Source organism: Tetrao urogallus (genome assembly GCF_951394365.1).
Source record: "Tetrao urogallus genome assembly, chromosome: 2".
Taxonomy (NCBI): domain Eukaryota; kingdom Metazoa; phylum Chordata; class Aves; order Galliformes; family Phasianidae; genus Tetrao; species Tetrao urogallus.
The window spans coordinates 21,143,962-21,164,273 of NC_136814.1; the positions used below are offsets into that span (position 1 = coordinate 21,143,962).

Sequence of the window (20,312 nt, forward strand, 5' to 3'; positions counted from 1 at the left end):
ATACTAATGTACTAACACAGTCAAGGTCTACACATCACGCTGGCTTTCACAGCACTGTTGCTTACCCATTTTTCCCTTATTTTTGTGTGTTGATGACAAACTCAAAATGGTAAAAATAAAAATTAAAAAACTGACAGCAAAATAGCAATTGCCATAAATGTATATTGTAAATAAGTGTCTACACCACTCATCCCTATTTTGTGTAAGCAGTTAGGTTCTCAGGCACATACTAAAACACATGCGAACACAGCAACCTTGCATGGCAGCAATGTTTTGACTTTTCTACTTGTGATTTTAAGATTTTTGTTTGTTTGGGTTTTTGTTGTTTGGTTTGCTCTCCTGAGGATGGAGGTTAAGTCAAGGCTTAATACCGAAATGCTTAATACTGATGCTGACAACAGCTACTTAAAAAATTTAGCTTCTTAGATTTAATTTACAGTGTATCCAACAGCTTAGTAGAAAATAAATTAAAATAAATTCAGTGCAGAAGGTACAATTAATTGGAGAAAAACATAATAAAACCTGCTTGGTAAATAACGATAGTCTGGCTTTAAGAAAACAGCTAATTTTAGGATTTTTAAATGCACGGAAATTAGCAAATGTTTCAGTATGCTAATTTTTTTTTAATTAAAAGATATTTCTGCAGTAAAAGCTCTTTCATATGCATTACTGATTCTTCATCAAACGTTAAGTTTCCAACTTAACACCAGTATAGCTGGTGGCAGCCTGAAGGTTTACCATCTGCTGCCACCCAAAGTCACGGTGGCCACCTTCAGAACATATGCATCAAAGCCCAGAGATAAGAGACCGAAGGAATACTGCAGAAGTCAGCATAAGGGGAATCGCAGACCCAGAGGCAGGCAACAGGCAAGTCACCAGGAAAAAAGAGCGCGGTGAGCCATCAGTCACCCCACCAAGCACCCAGCCAAGGTCGCGTGGGACACTACTGCAAGAACTAAGGACTGCTAAATGCACTTCCCTCCTGCAGCTGGCTTTAATATAAATGCAGCCTGCTAACATACTGCTGTTATTTGCTTTCCCAGACCTCCTTTCTTTTCTGTTTTTGTTTCTCCCCCTCCCCCCAGTATATAATATTAATGTTTTTCCAGAATCCCCACTTATAGAACATGGCACAGAACATATTTGTGCTGCTCGATTTACTTGAGCAAGGTTTAACATTGATCAAAATAAACACCTCAAAACATTCACTTACACAAACGTGACTAAGTTCACTAACATAGGTTGGAAAATAGCTGTTGCCTGATCAAATAAAAAAGAACAGAATTCCTTACTGTGGTATCAGATACCTAAAGGGTTTTGAAGATACACTACAGCTGAGGAGCTACTTTAAAAGCTACTCATTTTTGTTTTTTAAATTGTTGCTCTACACTGAAGACACCCCACATAACAATGTCGCTAGTGGGTCACATAATGATTCTGGTCCTTACCTCCTAAACAACTGCAATCTCATCAGAGGACAGATCCTCCGGCAGAAGTCCAACAAACTCACAGGTATCAGATGCTCCCCTAGGATTTTTTCCTTGCATTTATACCACCAGTGGACAGGAAAATCCCATCACAGGTAGTGACAGACAACTAGGAAGGAGACAAGTTGGTGACCTGATCCTAGGACAAGCACTTGGGACTTCATAAAAGCCTCAGCAGGGCGGACAAAAGGCCGACTGCCATGCTCAGCACAGCAGTAGTGATGAGACAGAAACAGGCATGCAATTCCCCCTGCTCTCCTCAGCTGTGCTGGCTGTCAAGGCTACCAGGATTAAAAAATCTGCTTAATACAGATTTATTCTTGTCACTTTTCAGATTACATCACTCAGACTCTCACTCATCTTCCTCTGCTGTTGCAAAAAGAGATTACATTTGGCTAATATGTATGGAAAATGTGATTATTGCTTATCCTTGTACCTGTGCAACATGGATTATCTTCTGTTTGCAATTATTCCTCCCTTCACACCATTATTCCAAGGAACTTAAGGTTTGTATATTCTGTGACTTGCTGTAATAGTGTACTTAAAAGACAAAAGGTGCAGCTTTAAATAATGCAAATACTAAGAAAGCAGCGTATATTCAAATTTAAGTTTTTTAATACTTTCAGTTGACTGTAACAGAAAGAAAAGTTCATCTTTTTGCAAGCTAAAACCTGGTCAATTCCTTGTGATGCTTTCGGACAGTTTCTCTTTCTAAGCATAATTATGAAACAAAAACAAATGTCTGAACTTATTCACACTGTTTATTACAGTTTCTTCCCTCTCCCCCCACCCCCCACCACCTCTCCTTCAGATCCCCAAGATGGTTGAAAGAAGCTTGGCAATGTGCACCCAAGAGCCAAGTGAGAGCAAACACCTGCTGCAGTCAATTCAGTTTCACAGCAGCAGCATTCTTGAAACTCACCTCCACAAAAAGTGCTGAATGTTGAAGTTTCTAACAGACACTAAATGGCCACAGCCACAACAACATGAGACATTCATGCAGTGCACACACACTGCCATAAAAGAGGCCATTTCTCCTACTTTCTGACTGAGCTCCATTAAAACTAACCACAATCTGTTTGAATTCATCTATAGGTCTGCAGACCATACATGTGAACTCCAGATTCTTTATGTGTGTGCTTTTTTGTACTTTTGCTCATCAAGTAGACAGGTAGTAATCACATTTTCTGAATAATTACCCCTGATTTGGTTATGCTACACATTCCTAAGGTCAACTCATCACCGTATATTAAATCAGTTACAACTTCTCACAGCAGCACAACAGTCACAAACATAATCTCTACTACAGATTAAGATAACTACTTCCAGTTCTTCAGGAAAAAAAATAATAATAATAATTCTGGAATCCCCTTCAGAAACTCCCAAAATAATGTTAGCAAGGCCCTGATGAGAGTGATTTTATTTGATAAGGTTTCAGGTTGTATAAGGAAGCTTAATAAACAGCATATTGAACAACAAGCTCAAATATACAGACATTCATCAAAACCTGATCACAGCACACCACTGCAACATGGACAATATGGCTTGACGAGAGTCTAGGGGAGGGGACAGGAAAGACATAAAAGACAGTCATTGGTTACAGAGGCATAGTTATTACTTAATGTACTCTGCTTTCAAGATGAATCTTTAAATGGAGTGACTCTAAATAACAGGGTTCTAAAGAATAAGAAATTGGGCTTGAAACAGCATTGTTAAGGTATCCAGCAGCACTGTAACAAAGTAGTTTCTTCAGGGGCCAGTTGTAGCTTCAAAGGAAAGATTTGCCTAGGGCAGAAACTCAGCACAGAATCTGCAACTCGTATTTTTAATTAGTCAAATTTTGCAAGCAAAAATCCTTGGTACTCCAGAAAGAGGTTTTGTACTTTAAGGTACATGAACCAGTAAAATGATTGATCATTCCTGGTTGGTGATAACAGCAGCTAAAATATTTATATATTAGCCTGTTTTCAATGTAGTACCCCTGTAACATTAATAAGAGCTGCACTTGCCAATCAGCAACAGAGCTGAGAGCCTACAACAGTTGCAGGACAAGAGCAATATCCAGAAATAGATTAAACCTCTATTTTCAGAAAGCCATCTACAGGTAGACTCTTCCCATAAAATACTTGCAAACACCATCTAGTTAACCTTTGGCACCACGAAGCAAGCACAGCAGCAGCAGAATTTAAGAAACGTGGTTTCCTCAAACGCTAGCACAGATCCTCTCAAGTCTATCAAAACAGTTGGATTTATATCCACAGCCTCTGTACGAGAGCAAAAGCAAAGGGTGAGAAGCGAGGCACTGTTATGGGTTCTCTACTATGAATTTTCACAGCACTTTCAGGATTTTAATAATGCTAAAATCCCTAACTCTCTCAGTTTCAGCAGAAAAGGGATCAACGCTGCAAAAATTATTCAAGTAACAAGGAAAGTGAAAAGGCAGATAGAGAGGGAAAGATGGCACATCACTAAACCAGACCAGAATGAAATGCCCAGTGTTTTGCCCAGTCTAAAAAACAAAATTGAAATATCCAGCATTTCAGGTAGCAGAAAGCATTTTATCTGTGAACAAGAAGCCAATTCCAAATACTTCAAGGGGCTTCAAAAAAAGAACAAGGACAGACATTATGCTCAGGTGAGGTGCTGAACCTTTCAGCATTTGATGAGTGAAGATTAACTGCTGGTTTGCTCCAGTCGGCACTGCCAAGACACCAGCCTGGGCCTCAAGCAGCAGTGGAAGAACAGCTCTGGAAGCCACTCACCACCACGTTCCATTCACTGTGCTTAGTCTCACTCAGATCTAAGAAAGACAGCAGTAAAATGTCAGTGGCTTGTTACTATCCACATATCCATTTTCTGCTGAAACCAGTGAAGTTACCTCAGGGTTAGAAATAGCAGGATACTATTTGCAGGCATAACTCCGGCTAATGCTGAATCAGCTATAGACTAGAGTCCAGAAGCACAGCATCTTCAACGCCAGCCCTGAAAATCAGAATTGATTTTCAAGAACAAACACACTACACCTCAGCAAGGATACTAAACTTGCCAATCAATTTAGATTTCTCCAGACATGAGCTTTATAAAGTATATGCAAGCAGAGAAGGAGGCAAAAAAAAGCAATGGTGAGGAAGGAAAGGAGATGGTGGTTTAAATCAAAGGCAGAGGCATAATTTCCAGCACACATACAAACACACATCTTTGCTTCACTGATCACTCAATGAACGTTTGGACTTAGAGTGCCTTTTCATTTGCCTCACGACTGGATGAACACTTAGAAACAAAAGATAAAAGACAAGACTAAGTGTAATAAGGATAATTTGGAAGCATGTATGCAGAGTACAAAGACAGCTGAAGGAGTATTGCTCCTTTTTCCACCCAGTAATTAAACATTAACTCTGACCCCTACAGTACTGTTTACACACAAGCATACAGCTGTATACACAGGCCTGTTTCCTTGAACCACTCTTCACATGCATCTCCAGCACTAAGATCTTGTATTTCTGTCATCTTGGAACCCTAATTCTCCCCAGCTCTGCCTCAAAGATTGGAGTACATTCATTTCACACCTGAGAAATGTTCTGAGAGGGATCTAGGAGACCTCACAATGCTAAGGACTCTAAAACCTCAACTGCGAGAACCAGCATTTTCTCCAGTCACTGCTCCTTTTTCCTACACGAGAAGATGGAAAAGGCTTTTCTCAGTTCCTTTCCAACACTTCTTCAGCCTTATACTCTCAGACTAATTCACAAAGCCCACGACTGGCATGGGCATTTAGTTGGAGGCTACCAATCAAACAGTTGTTCTTTCAAAGCCGTCTCTGACATGTATACAGGGAGAAACACTTCACGGGGTAAAGTCTGTACTTAAAAAACAGAACAAAGATGATAAATGAAGCTGAGGATCAGAAATCCTTATGTGTGACAAAAATAACCATAACACCCAATGTATATAGCCCTCTGAGAAGTTATAAACTTATCCACACAATTACAACAGTACAAGCAAAGAAAAACAAAGATTTGTAGCTAGGTTCAGTCTAACAAGAAAGAAGAAATACAGATCTTAAAGCGATGGGATAGCTTTTCTGATACGAGTTAGAAATGCATAAATTGGTCATGCATCAAGTACACCAGGCACAAACCACGGGTTATACAAGGAACTCAAAAGACACAAGGGAATTGGAATAGAAGGAGGAAATGAACCTTTGCAGTCTTACATTAGCCACTGTCACACCACTGATTAATGCGTCATCCTAGAAATATTTGGTAAGGTGACAACTAATCAGCACCATCAAAACAAAGCAGAAATTCTTCTGGTCTCTTAATCAGGCTTGCAAAAAAATCTGTATGGTCCTTCACTGTTTATAGAGGAACATGGCCCTCGGATTTTGGGTGACATTACTTGCAGGTGACAAGAAGCAGCTTGGCTTCACTGATCAATCTGTGTCTTTGCTGGGGATTTCAATTCCAAATTCTCAGGAATGGAGAGCAAACATTTGTCGTCCTTCTAACACCATTTTAAACAGTAGCTCCAAAGTGGGAATTTTTACCTGTCTGTATTTCAAATGTCCACCAGCTTATTCAACTGAAAACACATCAACTTGTCCTTACCCCAGTACTGTAACCATGATTCATTTTAAAAAAAAACAGGCCTCATCCTATTGAATGCCACCAAACATGTGTCTTATCCTTTAGCTCAAATATATTTTGCATGGCCTTACATGAATTGCTCAGATAAAAGCCTTTTTTCTTCTACTTTTGTTATTTTAAAGTGCAGATGCATTTGAGTCATTTTCCCCTTTTGTTTCATATCCTTAAGATCCACAGCTTCAAAGACAAAATGTCAGCATGCAGTCGATTTATGACTGAACTCTTGAAGAGACACTGAAGAATTACCTTGTCAATCACCCCAAGGACTCTGAAGGCCTTCAGTTCCTCGGCAGGGCTCCTTAGGTTCCAAGAGGGCCTTGAACTTAGTGATCCTGGAGGCTAATGGAAGATATCAAAGATTACACATCAATCAGGGTGGTACTTGAAGGAAGACTGCCTGCTGAAGCAAATGCCAGGCCGAAGGAAACTAAATTTATCATAAATCAGAGAGAGTGAAGATGAAAGGAGAAGTTTTCTGTTTGTCCTTAGTGGGGGGAAAAAAAACAACTTGCAAGTAAATAAAACCAAGATAACATCGAAAACAAAATTTTGAAAAGAAAAAATAATGACTTTTTATACTTTCTATGCTTAACAGAACCTGGTTGAATCAATTGCTGAATTCTTAACCCATCCCAATAATCAAAGCCTTATAGCTATTACAGATACAAAATAATTCAGAGATCACTGAAGAGGAGAAAGTCAATTAGAGGCTTTTTAAGTTTGAAGAACATAAAATACAGGATTATAAACAGAATTCTCTTGTTCTCTGATGAGCTTTATGAAATCCTTTTAATAGCAAGGTGTACAATAATTTCTAATACTGCCTCAGGAAAAGGAAGCTAGCTATATCATATTAATCTAGAAATTAACAAGAAAATCAGCAGGTGCTAACTGTTCAAGTATTTAACACACAGAGACTTTTGTCCGTTTTATACTTCGTAATTTCTCAGGGCAGACTCCAAGTTTGCATGGCAGAGGAGGGAACAGTGTTTAAAGCAGAAGTCTTTCAAGACAAAGTTCAACCTCTAAGCAACACATTTTACCTCTGGCACATTAACAATTTAATTTTCAGAAGTTTCTAGTCGCAAACTGAGAGAATTCATTAGATCCTCCTCTAAAAATTCAACATGCAGCTTCCACTAAAACCACAGACCAGAGTCCCTTCCTCCCAAATCTGACAAATTCATTTGGAAAGCTGAACACAAAAAGTCTTTTTTAGCCTAACCCAGCCTCCCCAAGTCTCTCCTTCTAACATACAAAGATAAAGGAAGAGAAAGGTGAAACTCCTTGATTTTTAAATTTCTGAAAGTCAAAAGTTCATCTCACATTTGTCAGTATCTGGAGACATTGTTAATAAATATGTCACAAAGGAAAATGATCAGAAACTTGCAGAAAAACTGGAGACATTAAGCCAGTTAATTCTATTTCCTCCCCACATAGTGTTTGCCCTCCTATATATTCACTGTGCTATTGTCAAGGACCAGAGCACCTCTTCATATCTCTCCCCAAAATCAGTTTCCCTTCACGTTGTCAATCGCCTTATTTCCTTCCAAATTATTTCCTGAAAGCAGCTCCTATTTTAGCATTGCCTGTGAAATTCAACAGAAAGGGCCAAAAACACACATTCCAAAAGCCTGGAACATGTTCCAAAGGTGTAATTTCCCTTTTGTCAATCTACTGGGCTCTCGGTTTAAAAGAGTTTATTATTTATCTTCATTTAACTGATTGGCTCTTGTGATTTTCCTTGTCATGCAGATACTGCTGAGTACCAACAGCACTTAGAAGAAAACAGCCCAGATTCTACAAATCACTAAAGCTTTTGGTACAAAGAAGAAAATAATTCTGCATGAAGTTTGTTCTCCAGACCTACCTTAGGTCCTACATGCTAGTAAGCTACCAGGAAGGTCAAGGTGGCTTTCTTTTTCTGTCTTGTATTTACAAGTGTGTGCTATTTTTTTGCATTAAAAAAACAGATGCTTTGAAACGGAGTCCTGCTAATGCAGAGTTTAATCATGACACAATTTCAAAAGCATTCTAAGGAATATGTGTAATGAAAGAAAATATTTCAAAATTCTCAGGACTACTATAAAAGATTTCCATTTACGAGCTATTACTTTTTTATAACACTGCTTGATAATCATGCTTTCAAAACTTTCTCTTATGCACAATGTTCCAACCATGAATTAAGTTCATGCGTCTGTTCAGAAGTTAACAGTTGTCTTAACAGTGCTACAGAACTGGACTTCTGCACCCTTCATGTCCATGGAGTCTGAAGTAAACAGTACACATTCTTGGGTTCTTCTCTAAAATATCACCAACAATGGCACAGTCAGTAACAATACATACACACTGTTCTCCATATGTGCATTTTATAGTTGCTTCCTTAAAATGACTAATTTTTTAATTTTTTTTTAATTAACTTCAATGATTAAGTTGCTAGCTTAAAATGATTAATAACATTAATGTCTCTACAGTTCTCAGTAGCTTTTCTATAAGTTTCAGGCTATTCTTTTTCTTCTTTGCTCTTTAAAGTGGTGTGGTTTCACCATTGCAATGTCTAGTAGATGACCCCAGAGTTGGAAAGACATCATACTCTGTTGCAAGAGCAAGCTCTAAATACTCAATTTCCAGAAGTAAGGCAATTAAGCATTATATGCCTGCTCCTCTGAATAGGTGAAAAACCCAAGCTCAGCATCTTGCCAGCAATAAGAAAAATAACTAAAGGACAGCTTGCTCGTGAAAACTAGAGGAATAAAGAAGGAAAAAAAAAAAAAAAACAGGAAAGAGGCTAACAGAAAATCAAAGACTTAATCTGCTTTTAGAAATAAGGCACTCATATTCTAAAGAAAGTGTCAGACTACCTATACCCACACAACTATCTGAAGAATAACTTCAGCAACCTGTCCAAATGCTCAGTATACTGCTCAGGTATTCTAGGACTTTCTCTGCTGCTGCCTTATGTACCATTTCTAGACTACACTCTGAGCTTCACAGCAGAAGCCAGCTGGGATTACCTGACTAGGGACCAGCATCCAAAGTCTTGCAGTTCCTTTCCTACCATCACCTTTTGTTAAGCCGGAGCTAACTTCAAGTGGAAAAGGATGATGTGATTGTGATTTCGAAGATGCAACAATTTGTGTCCATCATGAGTCTTCAATAGGCTCTAACTTTGCAACCTACACAATGAAGCATAGCTCTTGTTTTAACTTCAGTACCACTGTTGGCCATTACAAGAGCCTCTCACGTTAACCTCACTGAAGACAAGAGTTCTATCCCTAGCCTGGTGACGCAAACACCATGTGACAGAAGGTAATTCTACTGCTGATTCCACAACCTCTGACAGCAGTCTTCACAGAATTTCAGGATTAAAAAAGAGCACTTTCAGAAACATCAGTGCAGAGCTCAGCTCCAAGCTGCACATCAAAATTAGATCTCCCCTCACCATGCAGAGGTCGGTGGTTGATGACTTCAGTCACCACCCTTCATAGCATGGCCAAAACCCTCACTTCAGCAAAGAGATTCTTCATTTTGAAGCAGATTCTGCTGGCCTGAGATGCAAAGTTTCACACGATGGCTGTGAAACAGTTTCCAGTTCTCCTGGTCCAGTAGGGCATCCTGAATCTGCATCAAGCAAAAAACATGCTGCATCTCTGCATGCATCTGAACAGAGACTAGGTTAAGGTGTGCTTTACGAGGTCCCCAGTAACCACCAATTTGAAATGGTATCTTCCACGAAGGTACTGAGACACAGCTGGGGTCATGTACATCTAGAATCAACAGCTGATTGGTATGCAGAAATGCAGAATGATCTGGAAAACCTTGAGACTGAATTTCTATTTTATGTTAAACATGCATAACATAAAACTAAAACAGTGTATTTTCTTTACACTTTCTGCAGTTTTTATGCACATTGAATGAGAAATTTAGGAAGTACAATATCTTATTAAATAACTGCAAAGAACAAAGATGACTTTTCTTGTTTAGGCATTGAGTTTGCCTGTAATACACAATACTAAACTGCTTTGAAAATTGAAAATATCTGACATTTTAGAGTACAACAGCTTTTGTAAAGTTGCAAAAAGAGACAATCCAAATATAAAATAAGTGGCGTAAGTGGAACTAGAAATAGTTTCAAAGAGTGAAGAAGATATGCATTACAAAAATACCTTCAGCGTTAAAACAGACCATAGCCTGTATGTATATTTGTGCTGAGTCTCCCATTCAACAGCTATGCTAGGCTGAAGCTTTCTATTGGTCAGTCCAATGCAATTCAAAGGCTGCTGAGGCAGGCTATCTCTCGCACTCAGGCTTGGCGGTGACTCCCTTAAAGCTTGCTAGTCATAAGTAGGCAAAAGAGAAAAACAAAGCTTGAGAACCTGCAAAATGGCCTGCTGCTGCCAGCATTCTTGAGTATTTATTGTCAAGAAGGCTCTTGAGGCTGCCATGCTGTGCTGAGGAAGAGCAGGAAAGTGTTTGCTGAAGCATGTTTTTCCATAAGGTCTGTATGCCTGTTTACAATCTTCAGAAGGTCCCTCCACATCTCCCACTCCAACAGATCTACAGCAGGGCTTTTCTCAATGTTTACCATACCTTGTCAAGTAGGTTCCCAGTTCATGGTCAGTCACAGTTGCATCTGTTCCCTGCGCTGCTTCTCAGCCTTAAGAAATCTTCTATCCATCCTTAAGACCTCTACTTGTAACCTTTTTCAACAGTGCCAAGAGTTCTTCAAAAACACGTCCTCTTGTGTTTCTCTCTTCACTACTCAGACTTGCCAGCAGCAGGGTGGTTGCTAAGGATGCTATCCTTGAGGGCTACACTGATGGCTTTTTGCCGAGGCAAGAGAAGTAGCAAACTATTATCATTCTTTGTTTGGTTTCCATGGCATCAAAGAATCTTTTTCTTTGCAGTTCTGAAACACCAGGCTATTGCCTCTAAAGAAATCTGGTCTTCACTGAGGCAGGAGCATGGCATTTCAGGCCTGGAAGAATAGCTTGCTTCCTTCAGGAGAAGCCCCTCTGCCTTACTGCCCCTTAGAGTTCAGACGGTAAATACATGGCTTGGGTTACGTTTGTAACACACAGCCTTTTAAGGCTGCTTCATGTGGCTCAGCATAAGCCTGACAGATTTTGGGAGTCATGAGGAGCAGAGACATGCAAGACAAATACTAAACCCATACTTCAGAGCTTACCTCTTCCCTTGCTGGATATTTCTCTGGCCTGGTGGATGAGAAAGAAGCAAAATATCACATCTATGAAGGCCAGATACGCCTGGTTTTGAAGCTGCTCACCCTGTTCCTTGTAAGGGCACAAAAGAAACACAAGACTACCTGCGCTGGTCATGAGTGACAAAGTAGTTCTGCCTTTTAACATCAGGTGGTGAATAGAAATACTGAAATATTTACTCTTGCTATTTAACCAAGCCTCCTCCTCCAATGCGCTTAAAGTTTCAGCACTTTCATATTCCATGAAGTTCCCTGCACTGAATCATGTTTTCCTTGCCAGAAATGCATCCTGCCCATCATAATACAGGCACAGGCAATTCCAGGAGTCTATTACACTTGGAAGTGTGACAAAACTTGACCATGCTTCTAGTAAAGGCATCATATATATACTAAAGCAATGGTTCCTCCCAAACACTTTAGCATCACTCTAGCAAGGACAAAGAGATGAGATATCTCTTTGCTGACCCATGTGGGCAAATAAAGATTTGTATAGTCTTATTTGCCTATGTATCCTGTCTAAGCACCAATATTTGAACAAGAGATGGGATCAGTCTGCAGGACTTACAACAGTAGGGGATGCTACCAGTAACAAACTAGCCTTGCCCCAGACTTGACCAAAGCCATGTTTTGTCAGCTACAGCAGTTCAGAAGCTAGCTAGTTAGAAGGAACGTGCACACTAATCTTCAAAACTATAGACTTAATTTCTATAGGGGACACATGCAAAATATCTGCATGTTTCCACTAGTGAACATCACCCCACAGACAGATGCAGGTAATTTCAATACACTTTATCACTGCCTGCATGGGATGGAATACTTCACACACACACGCACACACACATCTGCCTTGGGGACTAAAAAGGATAAGTAGTAATTTAGTAATTTAGTAGTAACTAAGGTGAAAGAATTCAGGTCTGATCTGCAAACACCATACAGGGAGTCACATTCTTCTTTTTGTAAGATCCTCTCCTGTCCTGAAAGCCAAAGTAAAGAACATGCCAATTCCTCACCTTTAAAACAATTTAGGGAAGTCCTACTTCCCATAAATTTTCAGCTACAAATCAGAGACAAGCTATTCTCCGCCACAACCATCGTGACCCAACAGCACTGTCTGCATCTGATGCCAGAAAACTACAAAAACTCTAAGACAAAAGTAAGGCTTCCATGTTATAAAGAGTAGCAAATAAATGGAACTAAAATACAAAGGGAAAATAGTGCCATAGGGAAGACAAAGCCACAGCCTAGAAAAACATTTTTATTGTAGAAAGGAGAGTAGAACATTCAGATTTGCCCTATCTTGTCAATTCAGAGTTTCAAGAAGACTGAATTTCTAGTCTCATTACTTTTTTTTTTTTTTCCTTTTGTCTTACTCCAATTAGTTTCACTTTCTTTGGATCTACGAAGAAGACATTTGCCTTACTCAGTACAGCAAAAGAGGAAATATTTCTCAAGCCCACATAACAAAAACGCAACCTATTTCTTCCTCCTTTCCAACTGCAATTAGTTTTTAAACATATAAAAGGGTAAAAATAGGTTGTTCTTGGGTTTTTTTTCCTTGTTCTGTGGTTTCCAAACATACTGAGATTTCCATTCAATACAGATTCTTCCCCACTTTCAGGGGCACCTGACCCAAAGAAAGACTACCTAGTAGGAGTTCATATCAGTCCAAAATACTAAATTGTTCAAAGTACAATTCACAGCAGCAGCAAGACTGCAAATCTCACAAAATATATCTCATTTGGAACATTCTCAAAAAAATGTACTTGAGGGCTCTCAACACAGAAAAAGTTACCTTTAAAAATCACTGGTTTTGCTTTTTAAATTACTTGTTATGCAGTAAGATTTTTATAAGACTTCACATTTAGGTAGCTGTAGTCTCCTGAGAGCATTTTTGGATCTGTGCAACCTAAGAAGCAATAATCTCTGTGCTTTTTGCCCTTAACTGATACACACGCAAAGAGATGGGAAGTTGGTAAATTTTGTATTTACGATAGAGCAGTCACCTACACGCAGTTTCACATGAGTGCAGTAAAGATCTAAAGTAAGAATAGATAAGTCCTGATGGAAATGGTTGGGGAAGGGCAAAGTAGAAATTTATTGAGGGCGTCTTGGAACGGGCTTTGTTTATCTTTTGCACAAGTACAGATAAGGGTGTTTCTGCTTAAGACAGTCCTGAAACTCCACACCAATAAAGAATCTGCTGATCACTCAAACACAACCAGGAGAGACATCTAAAGAAAGCAAAAAGAGCCTTAGCTCAATTAAGTATTTATTTCTAACCATCCCCCACCTCTCCCAGCTCTACAAGCTTAACTCAGTTGTGATACATCCATATGTGCTAGGCTAAAGAAACCAACAGACTTTCTGCTCCATCCAGGAGTGAGTAATATTTTCATTGAAAAGTCAAAAAAAAAGTTTTAGTGGTGGCTTCTGGTTTTTTGGGTTTTTTTTTGCTTTAACTTGAAATCTTTAGCACAATCAAAATGTCCACCTCATCAACTGTGGAGCAGAAGGAAAGTGTGCTAAATTAAGCATAGTCTCAAATGAAATGAAACCAAAAAGAATAGGAAAATAAGAGCAAGTTAATAGAAATATCATGTCAAAATACTCCTTAGTCCTCCTGAGATAAATTCCAAAGATTTTGATCCTCAAGCTTGAATATGCTTTACTACGAGACAGAACAATTCAATTAGACCAAATTTTAAAAAATAATAATAACAAAAAATAAACCCTACCATAGAAACATCTTCAGAGGATTTATGGTACAGACTGGAAATCTTTTCAGCTCGCATGAGGTATTCCGCAGTCTTCCTTTTCACTGCTTCTCGACGAGTTGGACTTGATTCACCTCAAAGGAAAAGAAAGTAAGGTTATTTTTTCTACACAGAGAGAGGTGCTAAGTAATCAAAGCACATGACTGCTTTGATTCTACCTTTTTGATTTACTTTGGGTTACTAATAATCAAAACTACAAATACGCATCTCATAAAACGCAAGTACTATGATATCAGAGTTCTACCAAAAAAAAAAAAAATTAAACCTTGTAATAGACTGAGGTGAATAAAAATTCTTAGCTAATTTTTCTGTGATCTGGCAGATGTTCCTATTGTAACTTGAACTGTAACAAACTGCCAGTCTGAACACTGTACCTCCCAAAATCTCAATTACAGAAAACAAGATAAGAGCTTACATAGAAACAATAGAGAAATTTTTGGAGCTGTTTTTTCCCCCTATGTTTCTAACATGAGATTCCTTAAGTATAAAGGGAATACAGAGATGCTATCAATAATCAAATGACAACATGGGAGACATCAACAACTCCTGCTCACAACGTTCTGATGCTTGCTGTTCCTTTGCTGTTGACTTGGGGGTGACACAGTAACAGAGGAAAAACCACTCATATCAACTATTTCAATTTCCAGATGGCTGAATATTCATTGTGTTAGACCTAGTCTATCCAAACTTTTGCAAGAGGTGATAGTCCTGTGGTACTGCAGAAAATCTATGTTCACTCTAAATCCTTATGTTCAGGCACTCTTGTCACAAGCAGTGCATTGCTACAAGAGACTCGATTTTTACTAAAGAAAAAAAAAAAGAATTCAACTACCAACCAAAGAGAAAAAAACTGCGCACCATAATTGTTATAGCAGAAAAATGAAAATACTGTGGCTGCTGAAATACTGAAATGTCTGCCCTGGAAGTTCTCAGAGTAACAGCAAAAATTTCATTTGGCCATGACAGTTGCTTCCAGCCACAACTGAAGCTGCCCAAGACTTGCATAAACACAGCCTTGGCTACAGAAGGCTTCAGAATCACCAGGTGTAAGTCAGCACCGTTCTCAAACAGGGCAAGGAACTGCAAGGTTATCTAACAGCTACTCAAGATAAAAGACAAGGCAAGGAACAGGAGAGGTAATAAATTAAGCATGCAAACACCAAACCCTGACAAACAGCAGATAGCAGAGAATAACAAAGACTAGAACTCATAAGAAAGAGATCAATGAGCCATTTGACATGCCCACCAAGTGCAACCTTGAAGAAGTTCAACCAGAAACTTGGTGACTGATAAGAAAGGAACCAGATTATTGTGGGTTATTAAGAACAAGTCTCATAAAAAAAAAAAAAAAAAGCAAAATTATTACAGGATGTCTGAGGGAAACCAAGGAAGAACTTACTGAGTAAAAGTTTGTTAAAACTTAATATGGAATGCTTTATAAGAAGAATTGTGGGAAGGTTGAAGCCTCATCTGAGATATTTAGGGCCAGGATTAAAGGTGAGGGACAAGGTAGAGTCCCAGGGGACAAGCGTGAGAAAATAGGGATGGGAATTACATCAGTTGATTGTGTGTAAGTAGGCTGTCAGTCAGCACAACTTAGTCTAAGATCCTGTACCTGATCATCATTGTCTTACCTTCTCACTCAACTCTATTCTTCCTCATTTTCTGCATGTGTGAGCTCATTGCTCTCTGTGCATATGATGCAATACCAACCTTCACACAAGACTAGCAGACAAGTCTTCTGAGAGTCAGACAATGGGCCTGGGCCCAGTCTTTCCCAGAACAGAGATAGTTCAGAAAAAAATTGAGCTGCACACTTTGTCCATGGTTATGTAGGTGCCTACAAAGGCAATGTCCTCTTTCTGTGCCCATCTGTTTGTGGCCAGCCGTGTGCCTACAGAGTATGCAGTCACATGCATAAGCCTCTCAGAAATTTGCAGCACAACTGGCAGGACCCGAAGGAGAGGTGAACTGCCTACACTGATCTCCAGCAGGTCAGGGCAGCAGGAGTCACTCTGATGTCTGAGTCTTTCAGTTGGACAGACCTGGTTAGCTTTAACATCTGATTCCTTAATAAAGAAGGATGAGAAGGTTGTCTGACCGCTCATATTTCTCAAAACATTTTCAAGATTGGAGAGAAAAGTGAAAAGCCAAGTAGCAGGTTTCTCTAGAAAATTCCTCTACTGTAGAAGCTCTGAGTTATTTTCCCTCTGCCTTATACAAGAAGAAACAAATCACAGAATGGTTTGGCTTGAAAGTGACCTGAAAAGTCTATCCAGTTCCAATCCCCCTGCAATAGATAGTGTCACCTCTCCCTAGACTGGGCTGCCCAAAGCCCCATCCAACCTGGCTCAGAACATCTCCAGTGATGGGACATCCACATCTTCTCTGGGCAGCCTGTTCCACTGCCTCACCACCTTCTGAGTAAAGAATTTCCTCTTTATATCTCATCTACATCTATCCTCTTTGAGTTTAAAGACATTACCCCCTCATCCTTTGATAAAGAGTTCTTCATCTTCCCCACAAGTACTGAAAGGTTGCTATAAGGTCAACCTAGAGCCTTCTCCAGTCTGAACAATCGCAGATCTCCAAGCCTGACACCATAGGAGAGGTGCTCCAGGCCTCTGATCATCTTCATGGCCTCCTCTGGACCCATTTTAACAAATCCTTGTGTTGGGGGCCACAGAGCTGAATACCGTACTCCAGATGGAATCATTGCCCTTGCTTTAAATAACCCTTTGACCAAGAGAGTGAACAAGGCAGAGGGGTCTTTATCACATGGTTTTTGTTCTACCAGTCATTTTGTTAAATTAAAGATTCCCCCTCACTTTTGTATTGTGACTACCAACTACCTAAATGCACAGAACTGCCACACACAGTCCATCAAGAACAGAGCAGAAGAGACTCATGCTCTACTCCAAGCTCTACTGAAAGTGATCTATTGTAACTATTACTATCCATCTCCCACCGGGTGGAAAAGTGATTGTTAACTCCTTGGACAAAGATACAGAGCCTTTCTCCATAAATACCTTGGACTGCGCGTGGTTTAGGAGGAAGCCAGACAGTCAGAAATGTAGCACACTTTTAGGTTACAATGTAATGGATATGCACAAATTTCTGAGTTAACTCTTCTCATTCTAAAGAGAGAGCAAACTCAGGTCTAGCTCCTCTTAGATCAGTCTCTACTAATACTCTTCTGGCGAAATTCCCTTAGACCAGACTACCAGTACTATTCTCATGTTGAAGAAGAAATAAAACTCAATTGTTTGAGCTTGGGATTGGCTGTATCAGCATGGAATAGACATAGAGGGTTTTGTTTGCTTTTAAATAAACGTGTTGCAATTTCTTGAAATATGACCAACACTGCTGCGTTCATCTTTAATCTCAGAGCACCATAAAACTTTGTAATGATCACTGGTGATCGTCAACATTCTCAAAGGCACACAAAAGTGGTAGTTGCACAGGGAAAACAAATCATCCACATGGCAACATTAAACTCTTCAGCCAGCATTTTCTTCAAACAAACTGGTAGAAAACTGCTAGGCTAGTGTCTAAGGCTATCATAAAAGTCAAGCTTACTGCTTAATTGTTAGTTATGTGTATTTAGTTTGGATGTTTATTGCCTTTTTTCAATGCTTCAGTAATTTTACAGTAATTAACGCAAACAAGATAGGCTGTCCCCTTAGAGCTGTCTTTGTTCTCCCTACTTTCACAAGACATTAATTTCAGTTTTCCTTCTAGTTTCCCTTCCTGAGTAATTTGTTAAAAAACATTCACGAACTGTTCAGTCATTAAAATCTTCAGCCATTAAGAGGGTGCAGATTCACAAACTCCACGAGTTCTTGTATCTTATTCATGATCAAGATCATTATCAGTTCCATCCCTAGGAATCCTGTAATAAGGTGTATGTTTGAGTGGGAGTTGGCGAATTGGATTCTCAGAACAGGATTTTTATTTATATTAGTTTAACAAAGCAAATGAGAAGGAAAAAAAGAAAAGCCATATTCCAATGTAATTTCCCATTTAGCCAGTCAATGCTTCATGGAAATCTGTAACGAAGTAGAAGATACAAATTTTACAGGAGTAGAGAAAATATTACTTCAAAAAGTCTTAGCACAGGGTGATGCCTAATAATAAAAATCTCATTAAACTAAAAATAATCTTTACCATTTATTTAATTTCATCGATTTCAATTTATCAAACGCTTCATTTAAATAAAGCATTAGAACACAGTGCTAGAAAAAATCTCTCCCTCTGATAGATGCTTCAGCTGTGAGACAGACTATGCATATTTTTTCAAAATGGTAATATTACATTTTGTTATAATATTTTGTAAAGTGAAACAAATGCGTGTTCTTCAAAGAATCAACGCATTTATTTCGAGTGAAGATCTTTTGATTTTATCACTGCATGAACACACTGAGTTCCTATTTTCATTCTGCGGTTAGCCTGCAATAATCTAAAGAAGTATCTCTCTTTAATTACAATTTATAACTTGAAAGGCGTTTTTCTTTAAATGGCAGCAAACAGGAAATGTTTAAACTGTGTCAAAGCCTTTGATGAATCTTTACAACTGCTCATAAAAGATCATCCTGCTTAAAATAATATTGATTTTTCATTTATTTTCCTAGATACTAGAAGATTTATGTTTCATCTGATCAGGATCAAAGCTTTTCCCCGCTCCTGATCACTGGGATTAAATCAGCAATGTCATTTTACATGTTTAAAAACTACACTGCTAAAGCACAATATAAAGTGTAGCGATGCTGATCACAGAGACCTGAATAAAAACCCCCTCAAGATTCCTCCCTCTCTCTCCCTCTGCATTTGCTACGGAGCAGCTGTGCCTCACACAGATTCACATGAATGAAAATATTAAGGCGAGAAACCACCCACTTAGTTTATTTTCCATATGACTTTCCTGTAATTATTTTGTAAACTGTTCACACAACAATATATAAAAACATCTGCAAAAACAGGTAATTAATGTGTCAAGCCAAACTAATGCATTTTTTATGGTGTCCATGCTTCGTCAACTGTAATTATAACTCTTTTTAAGCAAATGATGATGTGTTTGTTGCAATGTGCAAGTGGTTATTTTAGATGCTCTGTTTACTATTACTGCAAACAGAATATAAAAACTCTAGAGCTACTTTGTTGCACATATAAGCCTTCATCTACACAGGCGCGAGCAGGCTGCTCCCTCATTTTCCAAAGGCTTTGCCGATTTCAAAGAAATAAAAATATCTTAAAATGAAAATTGGCTTTGGAAAGGCTGACCGGGCCACCCGCTGACCAAACTAACAGTAGCCAGGACATTAGGACAGCAGCCAACGCATTAAAATTTGTTCTTTAATTTTTATTTCTAAGGACAGCTCAGCTATAATATATTTACAAAAACAGACGTTCCTAACAACATTCAAATGATCTTGAGGGTTTGATAGAGGAAAACCACAAATATCAGAATAATCGTGCCACCAAGTTCATCTGTGACTTGCAGGCTTGTTTTCCTATAGACCATTGATCTGAATGCAAAATACAGAGAAGCAACATTTCCACCGAATATGCACCCTGCGGTAGCATCTGGGAAGCTAGCAATATTACAAGCAGCTTTCTTGCTCAGAAGAGCTAATTTTCTTGCTCTGAATGACCGCTAATTTAATGGTGAAGCACTGGGTGTTAAGGTGAGCTAGCTGTTTTTTCTCAGGTATCAGATCTCCTGCGATATTATCATCCAGGTAAATGCCTTATGTTCAGGTGTCAGGAAGAAAAGCTATGGAGAGGGGATTATAACTTGTAAATACAAAGTGAAAAAATAAAAAACTCTGCTAGATATCAAGAGGTGGTGGATGCCCCTTCCCTGGAGACATTCGCGGTCAGGCGGGGGGGCTCTGAGCACCTGATTGAGCTGCAGTTGTCCCTGTTCCTTGCAGGGGAGTCAGTCTGGATGGCCTCTAAAAGTCCCTTTCAACTCAAATGAGTCTACGATTAGCACCGTGGAGAAATCTGTCCCCTTTTCTCCCCAGGTAATCTAGAGTATTAACAGAGCACGTTATGGATGCGTAGAAGTGCCTTCAAACTTGCTCTGATCCTTAACTAGTCTTCTCCACAGATCCAGGATGGATGCTGATCTTACAGATGGTAACAAACAAAAATAGCACTGCACGTTACTTGCCCTTAACGT

General features: G+C 39.1%; 1 protein-coding gene across 1 annotated transcript in view; it reads right to left on the reverse strand.

Moving 5' to 3' along the window:
* Positions 1-20,312, reverse strand: part of RPS6KC1 (ribosomal protein S6 kinase C1) — a gene marked incomplete at both ends in the record, with an annotated part of 84,128 nt that overhangs the window by 32,764 nt on the left and 31,052 nt on the right. Inside the window, 2 exons of the mRNA XM_079532456.1 lie at positions 6,380-6,472; positions 14,090-14,202. Of these exons, the coding sequence (XP_079388582.1) occupies positions 6,380-6,472; positions 14,090-14,202 (206 nt within the window). The remainder of the gene's footprint in view (positions 1-6,379; positions 6,473-14,089; positions 14,203-20,312) is intronic.